The sequence below is a fragment of the Sprattus sprattus genome, assembly GCF_963457725.1.
Source record: "Sprattus sprattus genome assembly, chromosome: 12".
Lineage (NCBI taxonomy): Eukaryota > Metazoa > Chordata > Actinopteri > Clupeiformes > Clupeidae > Sprattus > Sprattus sprattus.
This window is the reverse complement of record NC_137910.1, coordinates 1,143,918-1,161,417: the sequence shown is the minus strand read 5'-3', so window position 1 is coordinate 1,161,417 and position 17,500 is coordinate 1,143,918. Positions and strand designations below refer to the sequence as shown.

The following is a 17,500-nucleotide window of genomic DNA, read 5'->3' as shown; positions in this document are numbered from 1 at the left end:
TCCAAGGCACAAAATGGTTCTTGATACTATCATTACTAAAGCTGCTTTTATTTTATAGGGAATATTAAACCTGATTAAATGTATCATGATATGCATATTTATGTATCATTTTTAGTTTGAGTGCCCAGTGTGTGTGAATGCCTGTGAGTGTGTGTATTGTATGTGAGTGTGTGTGAATGCCTGTGAGTGTGTGTATTGTTTGTGTGTGAGTGTTGATTTTATGTGAGTGTGTGTTAATGTATGTGGGTGTGCGTATTGTATGTGGGTGTGTGTGTATTGTATGTGAGTGTGTGTGAATGTATGTGGGTGTGTGTATTGTATGTGGGTGTGTGTGTATTGTATGTGTGTGTGTGTGTGTGTGTGTGTGTGTGTGTGTGTGTGTGTGTGTGTGTGTGTGTGTGTGTGTGTGTGTGTGTGTGTGTGTGTGTGTGTGTTTGTATTAACTCACCATCATAGCCCATGGAGTGACTGGCCATAACCTTCCTCTCCAGGAAGACGGGGGAGTGGCCTACAGAGGAGGCGGAGCTTTGCGTCCTCCTCCCGCCCCCTGTGTAGCTGGTCTTCACTTTAGACCCAATCCCTGGTCCTGAGGAGCTGCTAAACCCCGCCCCTCCTCCACCTCCACCTCCTCCAACGCTCCCACCTCCACCTCCACCTCCTCTTCCTCCACCTCCACCTCCTCCTCCTCCACCACCGGCCCCTCCTCCTCCTCTCCCTCCTCCTCCTCCTCCTCCTCCTCCTCCTCCTCCGCTCCCCTCCCCTGAGGAATCACTGCCCAGGTACACACCAGAACTCAGTCCTCCAGCGTTCACGCCCACGGATGCTGCAGACCAAACACACACACACAGTCATATACACAAACAGGTAAACACAGTTGTATACACACACACACACACACTCACAGTCTCTCAACCACATGCACACCCCCGTGCTCAAAGACACATGAGCATACACTCCCAGACATATGACACACCAGCCAAATACGTTAAAAAAGAAGAGTTTGGTGTTGGTGTTACTCACAGGATGTGTAGTAACTGCTGCTGCTCTGGGGTAAGGCATTCTTCTCCAACCCAGCCCCTCCATAGCCACTGCTCATGCCCTTCACTGACCCGCTACTGCCCTCTAGTGGTGGAAATAGCACATGACATGCAAAAGTTAAGCACACGCTTGAATGGCTCAGCTCTCAGTCAAAACCAATATTTGCTATGAGTAATAATCTGATAAAGGGAAAGGAAAGAAATCAATAATAAGGTTTCTATTCTATGAGAAAAAAATCAGTTAAAGGGAGGGGTCACTGAGACATATCATCGCTGGTGACAAACACATAGTGATTCCCATCACATCATTCATTTGGTAAGGTGAGCCCCTCTATGACACAGCCTCTGGCATGTTAGCAGCTTTGATAATCTAGTGCTATTCTATGTATCAAATTGCATAACTACAATAGAGAAAATGGATATCACTTATGGACAAATGAGTGTAACATATACTACTGCGCTCCTAAGATACGTTATGTGATGTATCATCTGAGTGCAGTAACAGGGTTCTTATGTAAAGACTGGGATACATGGGAGAAGCACTTTGTGATTTCACAAACATGAAGCTTGCTTTTGTGTTGCTTCCAGACCCATATCAGGGTCATGTGCGACTGAATAAACTATGACAGGAGTGAACATTTATTCAACAAACAACTTTGAAATGGAGTTACAGTTCTGTGGTTCTCTACTTACTTGGTGGCAAAGTTGTCAGTCTTGTTGTTGATGTTGTCATATGTGTCACAACTGAGGAAAACAACAGTCGAACCAGCACAGGCGTTAAAACGGCATACATTTCGTTTTTTTCATTAGATGTGCACAGTGGCGGCGCCAGGGGGGGGCTAGGGGGTGCTAGAGCACCCCCTAGATTGGCCATAGCACCCCCATAGCACCCCCAAGAAAATAATGGTTTATTTAGGCCTATTATTGTTATTTAATTTCATTCTGAGTTCTTAATAAAATGTATTGTGTGATAATAATATTTTAATCACAAAAGAAAATAACAGATTGAAATAAACAGATTGTTCACGTAGCACGACACAGACACGTTGCGCGTGAACGTGATTGTTCCATGAGTAGTAGGCTATAACAGTAATCCTCGCGAGCGGTCAATTCTAAGTCAAGCGTTCACAAAATCACGAAAATGGATCGGTATTTGATCCGCAAATTTCCTCAAGTTGAATAAGATGTTCAAGAGGAAGAAAAATGCAAGAGGTGTTGGATTCTGATTCTGATGTAGAAGAAGAGGAACATCCTGGTCCAAGTCAACCCTTCACCTCTACTGAGGGCGCTGCTAGCCATGCTGCTAGCACCCTGGGTGACTTAAGCATGAACGCCCAGGATGGTCCGAAAAGACCAATATTACAAAAATGTTGTGGAAAGCTTGCGCTACACTGCTTGTCAGGGGATCTCACAGCGAGGCCACATTGAAGATGAGGATTCAGCAAACAGGGGTAATGTCCGCGAGTTGCTATCTGTAATTGGAAAATTTGATAAAACCGTTCAGAAAAAGTTAGATAACAACCCGTCAAATGCAAAGTATGTGCACCATGACGTGCAGAATGAGATCATCAATGTAATGGCAGAAATGATTAGGAAACAATTAAGGGATGTTTTAAGCATAGTTTTGTGCGCACTTTTTGATACACTTTTTGATCTCTTATTATTGTGGTTTCTACTGTTTGGTCTCATTCATGTTTTTATTGATTGTGACCTAAAATAATATAGCCTACACTTTTTGAAAGCATTTCTGACTCTTTGCCTTTTTAAGTTAATTCTATCTGATATTCTAATCTGCCGTCTTTAGTTAGAAGTGTATTCAACTTGGTATGTTTAGTTTAATTTGTCGCACATGGTAGTGGTGACCTGGTAGTCATCTGGCGCAAACTTTAATCCACACACTGAAGTAAGTGAAGTATTTGGGATTACGTTATCTATAACATGCTGCATCCATTTTGACCGTCGGAGATGAACGCAGCTTTGTGCGCATCCGTCAGAAGTAGCCTAATGATAATGATAATACGATCGATTTGAATGACGCTTTTTATGTACCCCAAAGACGCGTTAGAGATCAAACGTCCAAACATATGTGACGATATGGTGGGGAGGTGTTGTAGTAGAGAAAAATGAGACTCATATGCTATCACCCTAAATTCATAGCACCCTCAGTAAAACGCCGAGCACCCCCATAGCACCACCAGAAAAAAATCTCTGGCGCCGCCACTGGATGTGCAGGAGTGGGGAACAAGAAACAACAGAAATAATTCGCACTTGACTCCAAACCACCACTAGAGGTCAGTGTAACTCTGTCTATGGAGCAAAGGCCCCATCTCTGCGCATTCCTTTACACAGGTTAGCATTACACATTGTTGAATGAGAAAAACAGAGAGAGTGTGAAAATAAAAATAAAAAAAATAAAAATAAAAGAGTGCGAAAGAAGAGCGAGACCAGGGAAAGCTGAGTGAAAGAGAAAGGAGAGAAAGAGGAGTTAAAGGAGGTTCATCTTTACCTCCTGAACTTCCTCCGGAGGAATTGATGTCTGTGGACGTCAGATCATCCATGCCATGCTATCTAATGAGGGAATAATGCAAATATAATTATCATGTCCGTGAATTCAAACCGATGAGCATATTCACTAATGGAGACTAACTATGCGTGTAATACAACATTCACAGTGGAGACAATCTTGTCTTTTGAGAGTAAATTATGTATATATACACACACACACACACACACACACACACACACACACACTCAGTGGTGTAGTCCAGGGTATACGCACACACACACACACACAAAACAGGCCCGGCCCATGATCTGGCATAGTTTCACCGCACCGTTGCCCGGATAAGTCTGGCCTGGTTAAAGGCTTGGTACTACGTATGTACATGTGGTGATGTGGAGAAGAGCAATAGAGCTCTGTGTTTAAAGGAACACAGTGCAACTTCATAGGCTTGAGACTCGAAAAATAAACATTCAATTTCTAGTCTTTTTTACACGTAGTAAGTTTCAATAAACTCCATACCATTACATAAAAAAGACTAGAAATTGAATGTTTATTTTTAAGCCTCGAAAGTTGCACTGGGTGCCTTTAAAGCTTAGAATTCAGAACTATGCGTGTAATACAATGTCTTTTGAGAGTAAATTATGCCTCTCTCTTTCTCCGTCTCAAGCACGGGCATGTTGTCTCTCTCACACATGCAGCACATGAATCTTTTCATCCCTCTGTTGTACTGGATCAAATAAAGACACCAGTCTGGCTCTATGAGATGTCGACCATCTTTGGTGACACCCTCGGGGAATGATCCTTTTTCACCACAAAGAAACACAACAAGGCATGGCGTCTGAACAGCAGAAGAAAATGCCTTCTCTGTCTGGACTTTGACCACCCTGCCACTGTACTTGAGCTAAGCACAGCCCCAACCCTACAACAAACATTTAACACATAGTTTACATTTCATTGTCTAATTCCCCACAGATGAAACTGTCTGTTAATCAATAGATGTGTATGTGCTGCTTTATTTACTCTGCTTATACCTTCTTCAACATTTGTAGACATGATTTGAAACTTAGAATTGTAGAATCATTTTGATTGCCCTAGTTTCCTTAATTAACTGATTTAAATCTAAAAACAGATCACTTTACAAACTCTACACTCAACTCTACTCTAATCTGCTCTTCTGCAAATTGATGGCATGTGGCAGCTGTTGCCTTAGTTCTTGCCATAAACACAGCAACACAGAGTAGCGCCGTTTGTGTTAGCAGGATTCACTGTGGAACGTCCCAGAGGAAGGGGAAGAGGCAGCTACTGGACCACAAAACAGTAAACAGCTGACCCTGGATCAGAGCCAGTGGCGTAGTCCAGGGTATACGCACACACACACACACACACACACACACACACACACACACACACACACACACACACACACACACACACACACACACACACACACACACACACACACACACACTCAGTGGTGTAGTCCAGTAGAGTATACCCACTTGATTTTCAGTCAGCATTGCGTATACCCACTTCTCAAAACAGGGCGTTTATCCTGTGCTGTATGGGCTACTTAACACAAATTAAGAGTATACCCACTTCTCCAGGGACCACGACTACACCACTGATCAGAGCCACTTGAGACCGAGTGATATGACACCAGTCCGGCCAGAAGGCAGCTTGCACGAAAACAGGCCCGGACCATGATCTGGCATAGTTTCACCACACCGTTGCCCGGATAAGTCTGGCCTGGTTAAAGGCTTGGTACTACGTAGATGTGGTGATGTGCAGAAGAACGAGAGCTTTGTGTTTAAAGCTTAGATTTCAGAATGTACACGGAGCATCCCTGTCTCTCCGCACCCTCCTAGAAACTTTCCCTCTTTAAATCATAATTTTAAATTGAGACACCTGAGAATGCCCTTACTGCACATAATAGCCACAGCATCATCAATCACTCCACAGTCAACAGCAGCCTAGAGGAGAGATGACAGCCTAACCCTCACATTTCTGAGCTTGTAAAAAGTGAGAGTGATGGGAGAGAAAGTTTTCAGCGGCAGTGTGGATGTGTCATAAAAAGACAGGTTTGGACTCGTCTCCTGCTTTTTTGGCCCACAAAAGACAACTGACAGATTGCTGAGACGTGCATTTCTAGTCCCCTCCTGCACTCCCTGCTGAAGAACACCATGGCACCAGAGAGAGCACCTCTTGAAAACACTACAGGAAGGCAAACACACCCAAGTGGGCATCAAGGGACTGCTCATCACAAGAGCTCGGTGAAGAACACAGGCTCTGAGTGACAAAAGAAGCCCCATGAATAGCTGCACACTCTTTGTCCTACCGTTGGGGGTTTCTTTCAGTAAAGCTGAAACCAGGCACGCCACACCCTTCCAGCCCTTCTACACTTACAGTATAGTGGTCGTATACAGCCACACGTTACCTGGAACCTTTCAAGTCTACAGTAAGAGCGGTCTGATGCAGCCACACATTACCTGGAACCTTTGAAGCAAACCTCGGACATGCACAGTGCACAGTGAGAAGTCCCCTTCGTGATTTAATAATGATAATAATATTAATAATAATAATCACATCAATAATAATAATAATACATTGCATATGTGTCATGATTGTCATAGTGTGTTATATTTCAATTTTACATTGGAAATTTTACATTGGAAAGTTCTGCATTATTGAAGTAATCAATGCACTTTCACAATAAACATGACAATACAAAATAGCAGTAAATATGACTTTTATAAAGTCTCTTAACCAAATCATGCAAATTAACCAAATGTACTCCCATGATATCTTCAGCATGCACACACACACAAACACACACACACACACACACACACACACACACACACACACACACACACACGTGTTCAAAGGCGAAACTAATAGGCAAACATACCTTTGCTGCTGTTCAAAGTATGAAAGAAAATCCCTTTGATAACTTTTTGAGAAAAATCTCTGTTTACAATCCAAAGAGTTCACAGTCAGTCGGGAAGCTCACCTGGCCAACATGAACATGAACTGATGGACGGCTACCTGTTGTTCTCACTTTATTACCTCTCCCTCATGCGTGCTCCAGCAGGTCTGAATGGGACACGCCCCTGCAAGATCCTTGGCAGTTATACACACACACAGCCTTCTGAAAACAAAGGACCCCGAGGACTAATAATTTAGACACCAGGTTATGGAACTAGCCAAGTGCGCAAAGTTCTGGAGCCAATCAACTACTTCTGAGTAGTTCTGCCACAGTGTGAATCTTTCAAAAGAGTCAATACCTCGGTTGGTACAAAACAGAATATACTACACACAACACAGTAAACGTCAAATAAACAGTCAGAAATAAACATTTGACTTTCACGCCACGTGTGCATATTGTGATCAAGTATTAAAACATCCAAATTATGAAAAAAAACATATAATATAATTCCATAAATTAGGCAGACTGGGTCAGAGAAGTACAACTGCTATAACTAAAGGACCCACAGTTAGCCTCTGCCCTTTGCAAATGGTAGATCTTTTTTACGCCGTCATTGTTGTTGTTCATTAAATCACACAAACATTCAAAGTACCTGATTGTCAGATTTAAGACCTTAAATTACAACCATCTGCTGGTCATAAATTTCCACATGAAGGTTATGAAAGTTTGAATAAATTCCAGTTGAAAAGAACAGCCAGGGGGGAGGTTGTTTGTTTGAATGTTGATTCTTCTTCTCTCTGTATGTTTCTCGCTCTATCAATATATCTGTCTATTTATATTCCTCTATCTGTCTACCAGTCAACATGATAGTATAGTGCACATAATATACTGTGTACAAGTCATAGTGCCTCAATGCCACAAAGGTGTTATCTTGAAATTAAATGTTAATGATAATTTCAACAAGATACATTTCCAAACAGATAATGGTAGGGGGGGATTTGTGCCGGTGTTTTGAACGACCATGACTAAAAGATATCTTAAAGACCTTTTTCAGTCTTGCTTTGGAAAGTTGTCAGAGATAGAAAGCGCTCCTACATTTCGGATTCTGTAAAGATTTTTACTTCAGATCAAAATAACAGATAAGCATTGGTTACTGCTGCCATTGAAGTGAAGAGTCTCAGCCAAGGAGTAATTGATTTCAAAAGTCTGTAAAGCCGGCCCCCAAAAATGCTCTGTAGTTTTGAACACTAAGAGATTCACAGACATCTCAGACACTGGCAAAAATGTATTTTAATTTAGTAGTACTGTTAATTGACCATGTTTACTTTATCTTACTCCATTCAGTTTATATTCATGATAATACACACTGACAAATGTCTTAATTTATAATCTTGTTTTGTCCATACTTAAAAAAAAAAAAAAAAAAAAACACTGCAATACCAGGGCAATTCAAAAATATTCCATCACAATTCTAAATTCAACACAATTTCAACACCTTCTTGCTTTTATCCTATTCTCATTTTACAAATAAAATATGTGAACTTTTGGAGCATATTCTGTATGGTGTAAATCCAGATCATTTTAATATTTAATATTATTAAATACAGTTAAATGATGTGATTCCAAAACGTTGCCGTTTTTACTGAAGACCCAAATGGTTCATTTAAATCCATAAATGACTGAATATTCTTACATAAAAGTGTATAAAGTTTCATTAACAAAAGAAAAACATGGTATGATGTTGCTATGGGAGAGGGTTTCCAGCCAACATAGCGATAGATGGTGGGGAGGAAGTGGTCATCCTCTGTCAGCAGTGGCCTTACGAGTGTAGTAGTAGGGATAGGCGCGCTCTACTTCAAAAAAATATAAATGCGTTTTCGGGTGCGAGTAAAAGAATGTTAACTATGAGTAGAATAAAACCGCACTCTCAAGCTTTTATTATATTATTGAGAAAAGCTTGAGAGTGCTGTTTTATCCTACTCACACTCACGAGTGTAGTCTAAGTAGAAGAGGGCATTACTTATCAAAGCATTCTATACATTGATACTTCCTGTTTTAACCTTCATTGGAACTGTGAGTGGGTCATTTTAGACTATAACATGAATGAATGTAAAATTCTGTCATAACACCAGACACTATGAAACAACCCTGGTGAACTATGACTAATGTCTGTTGTATAATGCCAATTAAATGTAATTTCAAGAAGCTGATGTTTGCGAACTTCTGTTCTGAGGTGAGGTATGTCTTATCCAACTTTAAGTGTCTGTGATTCACCATCTTTTTATGAAATGAACCGTCTGATTTTATTCACAGATAGGAATGCATCTAATTCTATCCAGGCCCCAACAAGCTATGTGCTGAGAAAGCTGAAGTGTGTGTAAAGTCTTTGCAAAGCCAACACCCTTATCCGTCCTCAATCAACGCCCTAACCCACCCACCCATTCCTCAACCTTAGGACACACACACACACACACACACACACACACACACACACACACACACACACACACACACACACACACACAAACGCGCGCACACACACACACACACACACACACACACACACACACACACACACACACACACACACACCACACACACACACACACAAACGCGCACACACACACACACACACACACACACACACACACACACACACACACACACACCACACACACACACACACACACACACACACATACAAACGCACACACACACACCACACACACACACACACACACACATACAAACGCACACACACACACACACACACACACACCACACACACACACACACACACAAACAAACGCGCACACACACACACACACACACACACACACACACACACACACACACACCACACACACACACACACACACACACACACACACACACACACACACACACACACACACACACACACACACAACCTCTTAGTCCTCTGTGCTAGAGCCCTGTGCAGCGGTATCCACACCCAGAGGGAATAGTCTGTTCACATGCAGGCTGACTCACCCAGAGTCCACACCCATCCCCACAGCCAGGACAACAAACCCAACCCTCTCCACCTCCCATTCTGTCTCTACTTTCCTCTCTCAGTCTTTCCACGTGTCTCTCAAGTTTGATCTTGTGTCTCTCATAAGCTTTCTGTGTCTCTCCGTCTTGTTTCTGCTGTTGCTTCTGCTGTACCTCTCTACTTTGTCATCTCTGTGTCTGAGGCTTTCATGCACCTTCTAAACTCTAAAGTTCACACAAAAGGCTACTCTGAGGTCAGGTTGTGCAAGCCAGAGATACGCCCTTATGGTGGACTTCAAAAGAGGCCACTTTTCCATATGCCCCTAAAGCAGATTTAGTTATTAATTAAACCAGGCAAGGACATATACAGCACACTAAAGACTTATACTTTGCAGCTTCTGTATATCCCAAACAAAAGCACTGATCTTTAGTTATTTCTCCTGATACGCAACATTCAAACATGCACCTTATGACCAGCGGAGAAAATAGGAATACAATGTTTCAAAATGTCTGGGAAAATCCTCAGCCATCTGTTGCCATGGGGATGAGATGATGTTCTCCCCTTTGCCCTGTAATTAAACAGGACAAGTCATCACCTGGAAGACACCCAGGGCTAAACTGGCAAAAACAGACAGAGGGATCCAGTTTCGTGCAGAGCAAACTTGGCAAGTTCTCTTTAGAGTGTGTGTGTGAAAAGAAAGGAAGGGGGAATAAAACAACAATTTTACTTTCTTAGACAGCTTCAAAAATAACGGATCTATCATCAACGTCTCGTCCTGTTCTACTCAGCCATCATTGAGTCCATCAAACAAATTTCACTGGCCTTGGTCGTGTGGCTAATAAAGGAGCTATCTAAGAAATGTCTGAATGAGCACAGTACATCATGTTCTCAGCTTTACTTCGACATTGGATGCTGGATATGTATAGTAATCCCTCCACCTCAGACTCTAAGACAGCCATTCATTTCACAAACAACACAAACATTAGGTCAGGAAAAGCATGTGATGTTCACTGGCCTGGGCAAATGGTGAGAGAGTGAATGACATAAAAGAGGAATCTAAAGTACATGCTTTCCTTCACCAGTGCCTCTATAAAACTACAGAAAAGTCTTTGCCTGGGGGATGATGATTGGAGATGATTGGCACCGGCATGAATTACCTGAATTATACACAACTGAGTCACTGCGGGTGTGACCGTAATGGAGCGCACACACACTTTCCCTCTGGTTCCTTTTCTTACTCACTGACTCACACTCTCTCTCTCACACACACACACACACACACACACACACACACACACACACACACACACACACACACACACACACACACACACTCACCTCATATGCCCTGGCACAGGAACCAAAGATGGGTAACCAGCAGCATGTTCAACTACATAAAAGGTGCAACCACTCTAATCCCATAGCTGCCCCACCCAGCCCCAAGCCACATTATAACCCCTCTCACCCTGAAGCTATTGTTTTCCACATCCATTGCTAAACTGTAAAAGCCACTACAGAGGGAGTCACAGGCACTTGAGCTTAGGAGCAGGTGACTGAGTGTGTTTGCTCAGGTGTATCATTCTGGTGTGAAGGGCTCTACACGTGCATTAGTGAAGTCTGTTCCGGTTGTTTTGCCGATCGCTTTTAATGAGTAATGAGGCGTGATGAGGATGATTTGCATGCAGGTTGCCTACACAAGCATCAGAAACCACATATTTGACTTTGTTGTAGCGCGCTTGGGAGTTGTGCGTGTGTGTGTGTGTGTGTGTGTGATGTGAGTTTACCCTACAATGCTATGCATGTGATGTGTGTGTGCATGCACAATTATGTGTTTAATGTTCCAATTTAGAAACTTTTGTAAATGTTAGTGCGTAATTCTGTTATCCATTTAAGTTAAGATATCTTTATTTGATCAAGAGGGACAGTGTACATTCAAGAACATTAAAATGTAAATGCACCCAATTATAGGCTATACAAACTAAAAAAAAAAGTAATTAAGTGACAACATATAAAACACACAATCCCAATACACAAGCTCCACTGAGTCCTTAACCATGGGTAGAAGGGAAAGAACAATGGGTATACAAACAAGTGGTAAACAAAAAAAAATCTACTGTTTACCTTCTAAAGATCACATTTTTAGTTATTTATCAACCTTGATTTGAGATGTCTTTTAAAACAGTTGAATGAGGTTGATTCTCTAATGTTCTGTGGGAGATGGTTCCATTCCCGGGCTGAACTGAGAAAACCGACTGTGTAAATACACACACTTTTGTTTTTAAGGAATTTCAGTCTCCTTGCTACCTTTCCGGTAGCACTGGTTGCTGCTGTTCTAAACTTTTGGGTCTGTGTCTGCTATGTGTAGTTGGTTATGTGTGATTTTCTGTCTGTTAGCGTAGCTGCCCACCACTACATATGAGAATGTCTGCCTTTCCTGCCTTCTCACTCAGTTCTCTGGATGCTCTGTGAACTTATATTACTGGTAAAATATCAAAGGGAAACTACTGAGTTGTTCCATTGCTCACAATCCAGGAATATCCTAATGATTGTCACAACTACTCCACTTTTAGTGGCAAAATGGTTTGATTTTGTGAGAGGTTAACGCTGGGTAGTTGATGGACGTGGCAAAGCACTCTCCAAGTTAAGCAGCTGAGTCAGTTAATGACCTGATGGCATAAAACATAACAGTCTACCCTCATCGATCTACCAGATACAAATATACTGACTCAACTGTTGAATCTGTGACATGGCTGTGACATGGCTTTTTTATCTATGGATGTTTTCTTTTAAGTTTGAATACTCAAAAATAATCAAATATTTCCTAATTCTGTATCAATAGGTAGTCAGTATCGATATGAAAAACACATTATCCACTCACATTCGCCCTGGAAAGGCCGAAACATCAGGCATTGACATCACACCTCAGGAAAAGCATAGCCACTATGAGTTAATTCAAATTGAAATCCCCATTCCTGGAAGTAAGGTGCGTAACTGGGCTTAATAACAAATATCTTTTTATCAAGTCATGGCAGGATAAGACTTCTCTCTTAACCCTCCCTTGAGCCCCAGGCTAATATAAGTGTTTTGGCATAAATAACTGGGAAACTTTACCTGGAACCCTGGACACAAAACACAACAGAGAGCGTCTTAAACAACCACACTAAAAAAAAAAAATTGGTTGGCTCTGGTTAGTCAGAACTTTTACAAACTCAGAAACAGATATAATGGGATTGTTTTGTTTTCTAAAAAAATAAAAAATCCTATATACAAATTTTGCAGTATTATTTCATCAGAGTACAAAAGTAACTAGAAAATGCATTTCCTGAAGGAAATACCAGTGCATGAAATGCTAAAGTTAGGAAAGGAAGAAGAAAAGAAAGAAGAGTGAAAGAAGGAAAGAAGAAATGAAAGAAGAGTGGAAGAAGGAAAGAAGAAAGGATAGAAGAGTGAAGAAAGGAGAGAAGAGAGGATGAAGTAAAGAAGAGTGAAAGAAGGAAAGAAGAAAAGAAAGAAGAGTGAAGAAAGGAAAGGAGAGTGGAAGAAGAAAAGAAAGAAGAGTGAAGAAAGGAAAGAAGAGTGAAAGAAGGAAATAATAGTTGAAGAAGGAAAGAAGAAAAGGAAAGAAGAGTGAAAGAAGAAAGGAGAGTGAAGAAAGGAAAGAAAAGTGAAAGAAGGAAAGAAGAGTGGAAGAAGGAAAGAAGAGTGGAAGAAGGAAAGAAGAGTGAAAGAGAAAAAGAGAGTGAAAATATTGAAAAAAGGAGATAAAAATGGAGTGAAGAAGAGAGATTGAGTGTGAGAGAAAGTAGACTGAGAGGGATAGAGAGAAAGATGGAGAGAAAAAAAAGTAGAGAATGGAAGGTGTCTTAATGTTCCTAGTTACAGTTAAATTGAGAGGGACAGAGAAGAAGTTCCTTTGATTTGGCGCAGCTGTCAGTGAAGCACAGGTGCAAGCCAGTTTAAAGACCCTATTATGATGTCATAATGGCCCAATGTAAGTCAATGGGAAAATTTCGATTCGTTTTTATTTAATATCTTAAAAAGTATAAAGTTTAGAAAAGTGAAAAATACATAGTATAAGTGTCCTTTACAAGACCTACGCGACAAAGTTTGAATGAAGTTTCTACGTTAAGCGGTTCGGGCTGAATTAATCGCAGAAAAAGGTAAGACGAATAAGAAGAAAATGCCTAGGAATAACAATACAGGGCATTTCATGCACTGTAATTAGAATGTGTGGAAGAAAACACTTCAGGCTTTGAGACATTAGGCAAGTGATTTTAGAGTGAGATAAGGAGAGTTATGCAGACTACTTTTATTACTTCCATAGTAAGCAATACAATGCCGTAATCGTGTTCATTTACACAAAATAACATGACAGCAGAACATGAGATATGTTCTTTCTTAGTCCTCTAATTTATTCAGTACTCAGTCTCCCAAAATGCACCTGGTTGACTGCGCCTGACAGAGAAGGAAGTGACGACACTGTTGTTTTCGCACCAAACTTGAAAACCATAGACATATATATGTCTTTTGAAAACTGCAGCCCTGAAGATAATGGAACTTTGAGGGGTAAATATTCATGGGTCACCTGTTGAATTTAACATCGACATCATGTAAACTTGTCTTTATGTCTGTCTAAAGGTAGCTTAGAACGTGTGTCATCATAACTACCGTACAGGTACTTGCCAACAATTGATTGGCTAGAAGGTGCAGCTAGCAACGCTTGGTCTTCGTAGACAAGTAAAATAATGGACACGACGCCGAAAGCACAGAAATCAAGGTCTGTGTTGCACACTCCAAGCAATGATGTCGATGTCAACGTCAGTCCGTTTCTATCTTGTGGAAGACAGGTAGGTGAAACTGAGTAGCTGAGCTAGCTAACATTAACAAAGTATTGTCACTTGTATGCTGTGAATGAAAATCAAACAGATTTGTATGTGTTTTGGCCATTCATTATTAGAATTAAGACCATGAAAATCGTTGTGTCTATGTGGCATAACTTGTCTACGTTGCGTGTCTAACTGTGTCTGAATTTGCCGGTCCTAGACTATGAGCTCTTCCCTGAGGCAGAGACTGAAAAGAGGTCGTCGTTCTTTCACATCGCCTCTTCCTGTGGCCAAAAGGCTCAACGTGGACCCAGAGGACGACTCCCCCGCGTCCCTGTCAACAGACGACAAAACAAAGCTGACGGAGGTGAAAGGAAAAATGGAACTGGATTTGAACCAGAATGAAAAATCGTCTTGTGAACACCCAGCCAGCCAAAGCCCAAGGCCGCTTACGGATTCTTCACCATCCCCTCAGAAAGGCATTCTTCATCTGCGAGACCGCCTGAGACGGGAGGTGAAGGAGAAAACCGAAATGCTACGGAGGCTGCGGATGGTCAAAATGTACCGGCAAAAGGTAACTGCAAACCTGACATGTTTATCAGTGGAATGGGTAATAATAACATAAGAATACTCTTATACACTTTTATTTTACTTTTGCGTACAAAATCTTGCCTGGCAATTTATCAAATAGTTATAAAGATAAAGTAGGCTAATCTCAACATGTGTGTGACAATAATATGTATGATTATGGATTTGGATAAGGGACAGATAGAATGGACACTATCTATAAGGAGGTGATCTATAATCAGTTGTTTATCAATAAAGAGCTAATCAAATATGCCCTTCCCCTCAACCCTGAGATGGATTCAACCTGTTTAATCAGACATAACAGTAAGCTCTTCACCTGTTCCCCTAGAACGACTTGTCACAGTTGCGTAGGCTGATCAGTAAGTGGCGTCACGGTGCACAGGGAGTGCTGTACGAGCTGCAGACAGCCATGCCAATAGACGGAGGCAAAGCCAGCCTGGGTCAGCTCATGGACCACTTTGGCCTGGAGGACGGGCTGCTGCACTATGACCGCAAACAGGACGACTTCAGAGATGTCCCAGGAAGCCACAACTAGAACCGTCACAACCTGCAACACGATCACAGGTGCCTCACCCAAACCAGAACTTTTATGGGTTAGAACCTTCGTTATCAACACCAGTGCCTTTTGTTATTTTATGAAGAAGGCTTTCTGGAGGTTTTCTTGTTGTCCCCCTACAAAGAGATCAGTTTTCCTTTGTATTGGAGTTGTTATGTGAATTGTTATTTTGTTCTTATGCATACTCTTTAAATGCATGTGTGTGTGTGTGTGAGTTTTCCTTCAGTTCAAACGTATTTATGAACCCACAAAAAGTTCCCAAGTCCACAAATACTGTAAATAAAAGCCCTCACATGTTTTGAGGATTTGTGAAATATTTATATGAATAAATTCAGTAATATATAAAACTGCAGGTCTGAGCTGGACCTTGTGGACGTGTGAGTTGTGCATCAGTTGTGTTTGAGCTGGGCCAGGGCAGGGAAGGTCTTCATCCTCATCCTCTCCACCTCTGCACGCAGCACGGCCACCTCCTGGGCCTGCTCCTTAGCCAGCTCCACCAGGCGCTTCCTCTCCAGGATCTCCCTGTAGCGCTGATCGGCCTCGGCCTCATGGTTATCCTCCATGGCTGAAAGAACATCAGGCTTATCTGTCAGACTGGAAGCCTAAACTGTTGTACACATTTGACTTGAACTCTGGTCTGGGCGCTTACTGTGTCCCTGCTTAGATGCTTAGCATGAATACATTTCTTTATTAAATGACTAAATTACTTTACTGTGTGCATGCTTAGCATGAATACATTTCTTTAACCTCGTAGGTATGATGTACAGTATGTCAAGAATGTGTGTGTCTATCAGTTGTAGCATCGGATTCCTTTAGTTTCTGACCGCTTCACAGCATCCTATACTTGTGGACCTCCAACATCTAACCACTTACATCAAGGGGGTAGGCCACCAATCAGATCATCAGATCATTGTGCATTGGTGGAGGGAGTGTGGATGGAACCTTACACACAGTACCTATGGTGTCATAGATGGATGGAACCTTACACACAGTACCTATGGTGTCATAGATGGATGGAACCTTAGACACAGTACCTATGGTGTCATAGATGGACGGAACCTTACACAGTACCTATGGTGTCATAGATGGACGGAACCTTACACACAGTACCTATGGTGTCATAGATGGACGGAACCTTACACACAGTACCTATGGTGTCATAGATGGATGGAACCTTACACACAGTACCTATGGTGTCATAGATGGATGGAACCTTACACACAGTACCTATGGTGTCATAGATGGACAGAACCTTAGACACAGTACCTATGGTGTCATAGATGGACAGAACCTTAGACACAGTACCTATGGTGTCATAGATGGTTCTCCTCTCGGCCACAGTGATCTGCATGCTGGACAGCTGTGTGTCCAGAACGACGTTCTTCTCAGCCTTCACGGCAGCTTGCTTTTCCAGCTGCTTAATCAGACGCTTCGTGTTCTGCACATTCTTCAGGTGCATCTGTAAACATGCGCACACACACACACGCACACACACACACTGCTTACCTTTCTTCATACATGCATGTTCTTTATGGACCATAGCCTAGTCAACTTGCTTTCTTATAATTCCATATTATTTTACTGAGGCATACACAGCAGTTTTCAGACAGTTGTAATTCATCTTTAGATTTAGATTGTAAATAGTTTTCTTTGTGGTTATTGGTTACATTTATTTAAATAGAAGACTGATATCAATAATTACCTTTTCCTGCTGAGCAATAGTTTTCTCCAGAGTGAGAACCTGCTTGGACATTCTATTGTCATGGTCTGTCTCACCCAAGTACTGGAAAGGAAATCAAATCAATCAATTTATCAATCAGTTCAAAGCTGAAAATCACACTGATTTCACATGTGTACAGTGCCAGAATGTCAGTCCATGTGTGTGTGGCCATTCTTATAATTAAGTACTTTGTACAAATAACATTGTACAAATCATTTGACCCCAACAGTATACAAGTATAAAAGGCCATTTATGATCAGGACATGACTGGCTGTATAAGCTGAGTCAATGCAGTAAGAACACGGGTAGGATCAGATTAGTGTGGAGATGAGTA

The 17,500-nt window shown here is 41.6% G+C and overlaps 3 protein-coding genes across 3 annotated transcripts in view; 1 reads left to right on the top strand and 2 right to left on the bottom strand.

The window, feature by feature from the left end:
* col17a1b (collagen, type XVII, alpha 1b) overlaps positions 1 to 33 on the bottom strand; it is a gene marked incomplete at both ends in the record, with an annotated part of 25,548 nt that extends 25,515 nt beyond the window's left edge. The window contains one exon of the mRNA XM_080848535.1: positions 1 to 33. This exon is cut by the window's left edge and continues 106 nt beyond it. Within this exon, the coding sequence (XP_080704661.1) occupies positions 1 to 33 (33 nt within the window).
* A 14,191-nt stretch (positions 34 to 14,224) lies between these two features.
* Positions 14,225 to 15,425, top strand: sfr1 (SWI5-dependent homologous recombination repair protein 1; the record flags this gene model as incomplete). The annotated part of the gene is made up of 3 exons (XM_080849213.1): positions 14,225 to 14,326; positions 14,523 to 14,876; positions 15,219 to 15,425. 3 exons carry the CDS (start codon positions 14,225 to 14,227, stop codon positions 15,423 to 15,425), a joined length of 663 nt encoding a protein of 220 aa, XP_080705339.1.
* A 410-nt stretch (positions 15,426 to 15,835) lies between these two features.
* cfap43 (cilia and flagella associated protein 43) overlaps positions 15,836 to 17,500 on the bottom strand; it is a gene marked incomplete at both ends in the record, with an annotated part of 24,034 nt that continues 22,369 nt past the window's right edge. Inside the window, 3 exons of the mRNA XM_080848912.1 lie at positions 15,836 to 16,011; positions 16,752 to 16,905; positions 17,149 to 17,229. Coding sequence (XP_080705038.1) covers positions 15,836 to 16,011; positions 16,752 to 16,905; positions 17,149 to 17,229 — 411 coding nt within the window. The remainder of the gene's footprint in view (positions 16,012 to 16,751; positions 16,906 to 17,148; positions 17,230 to 17,500) is intronic.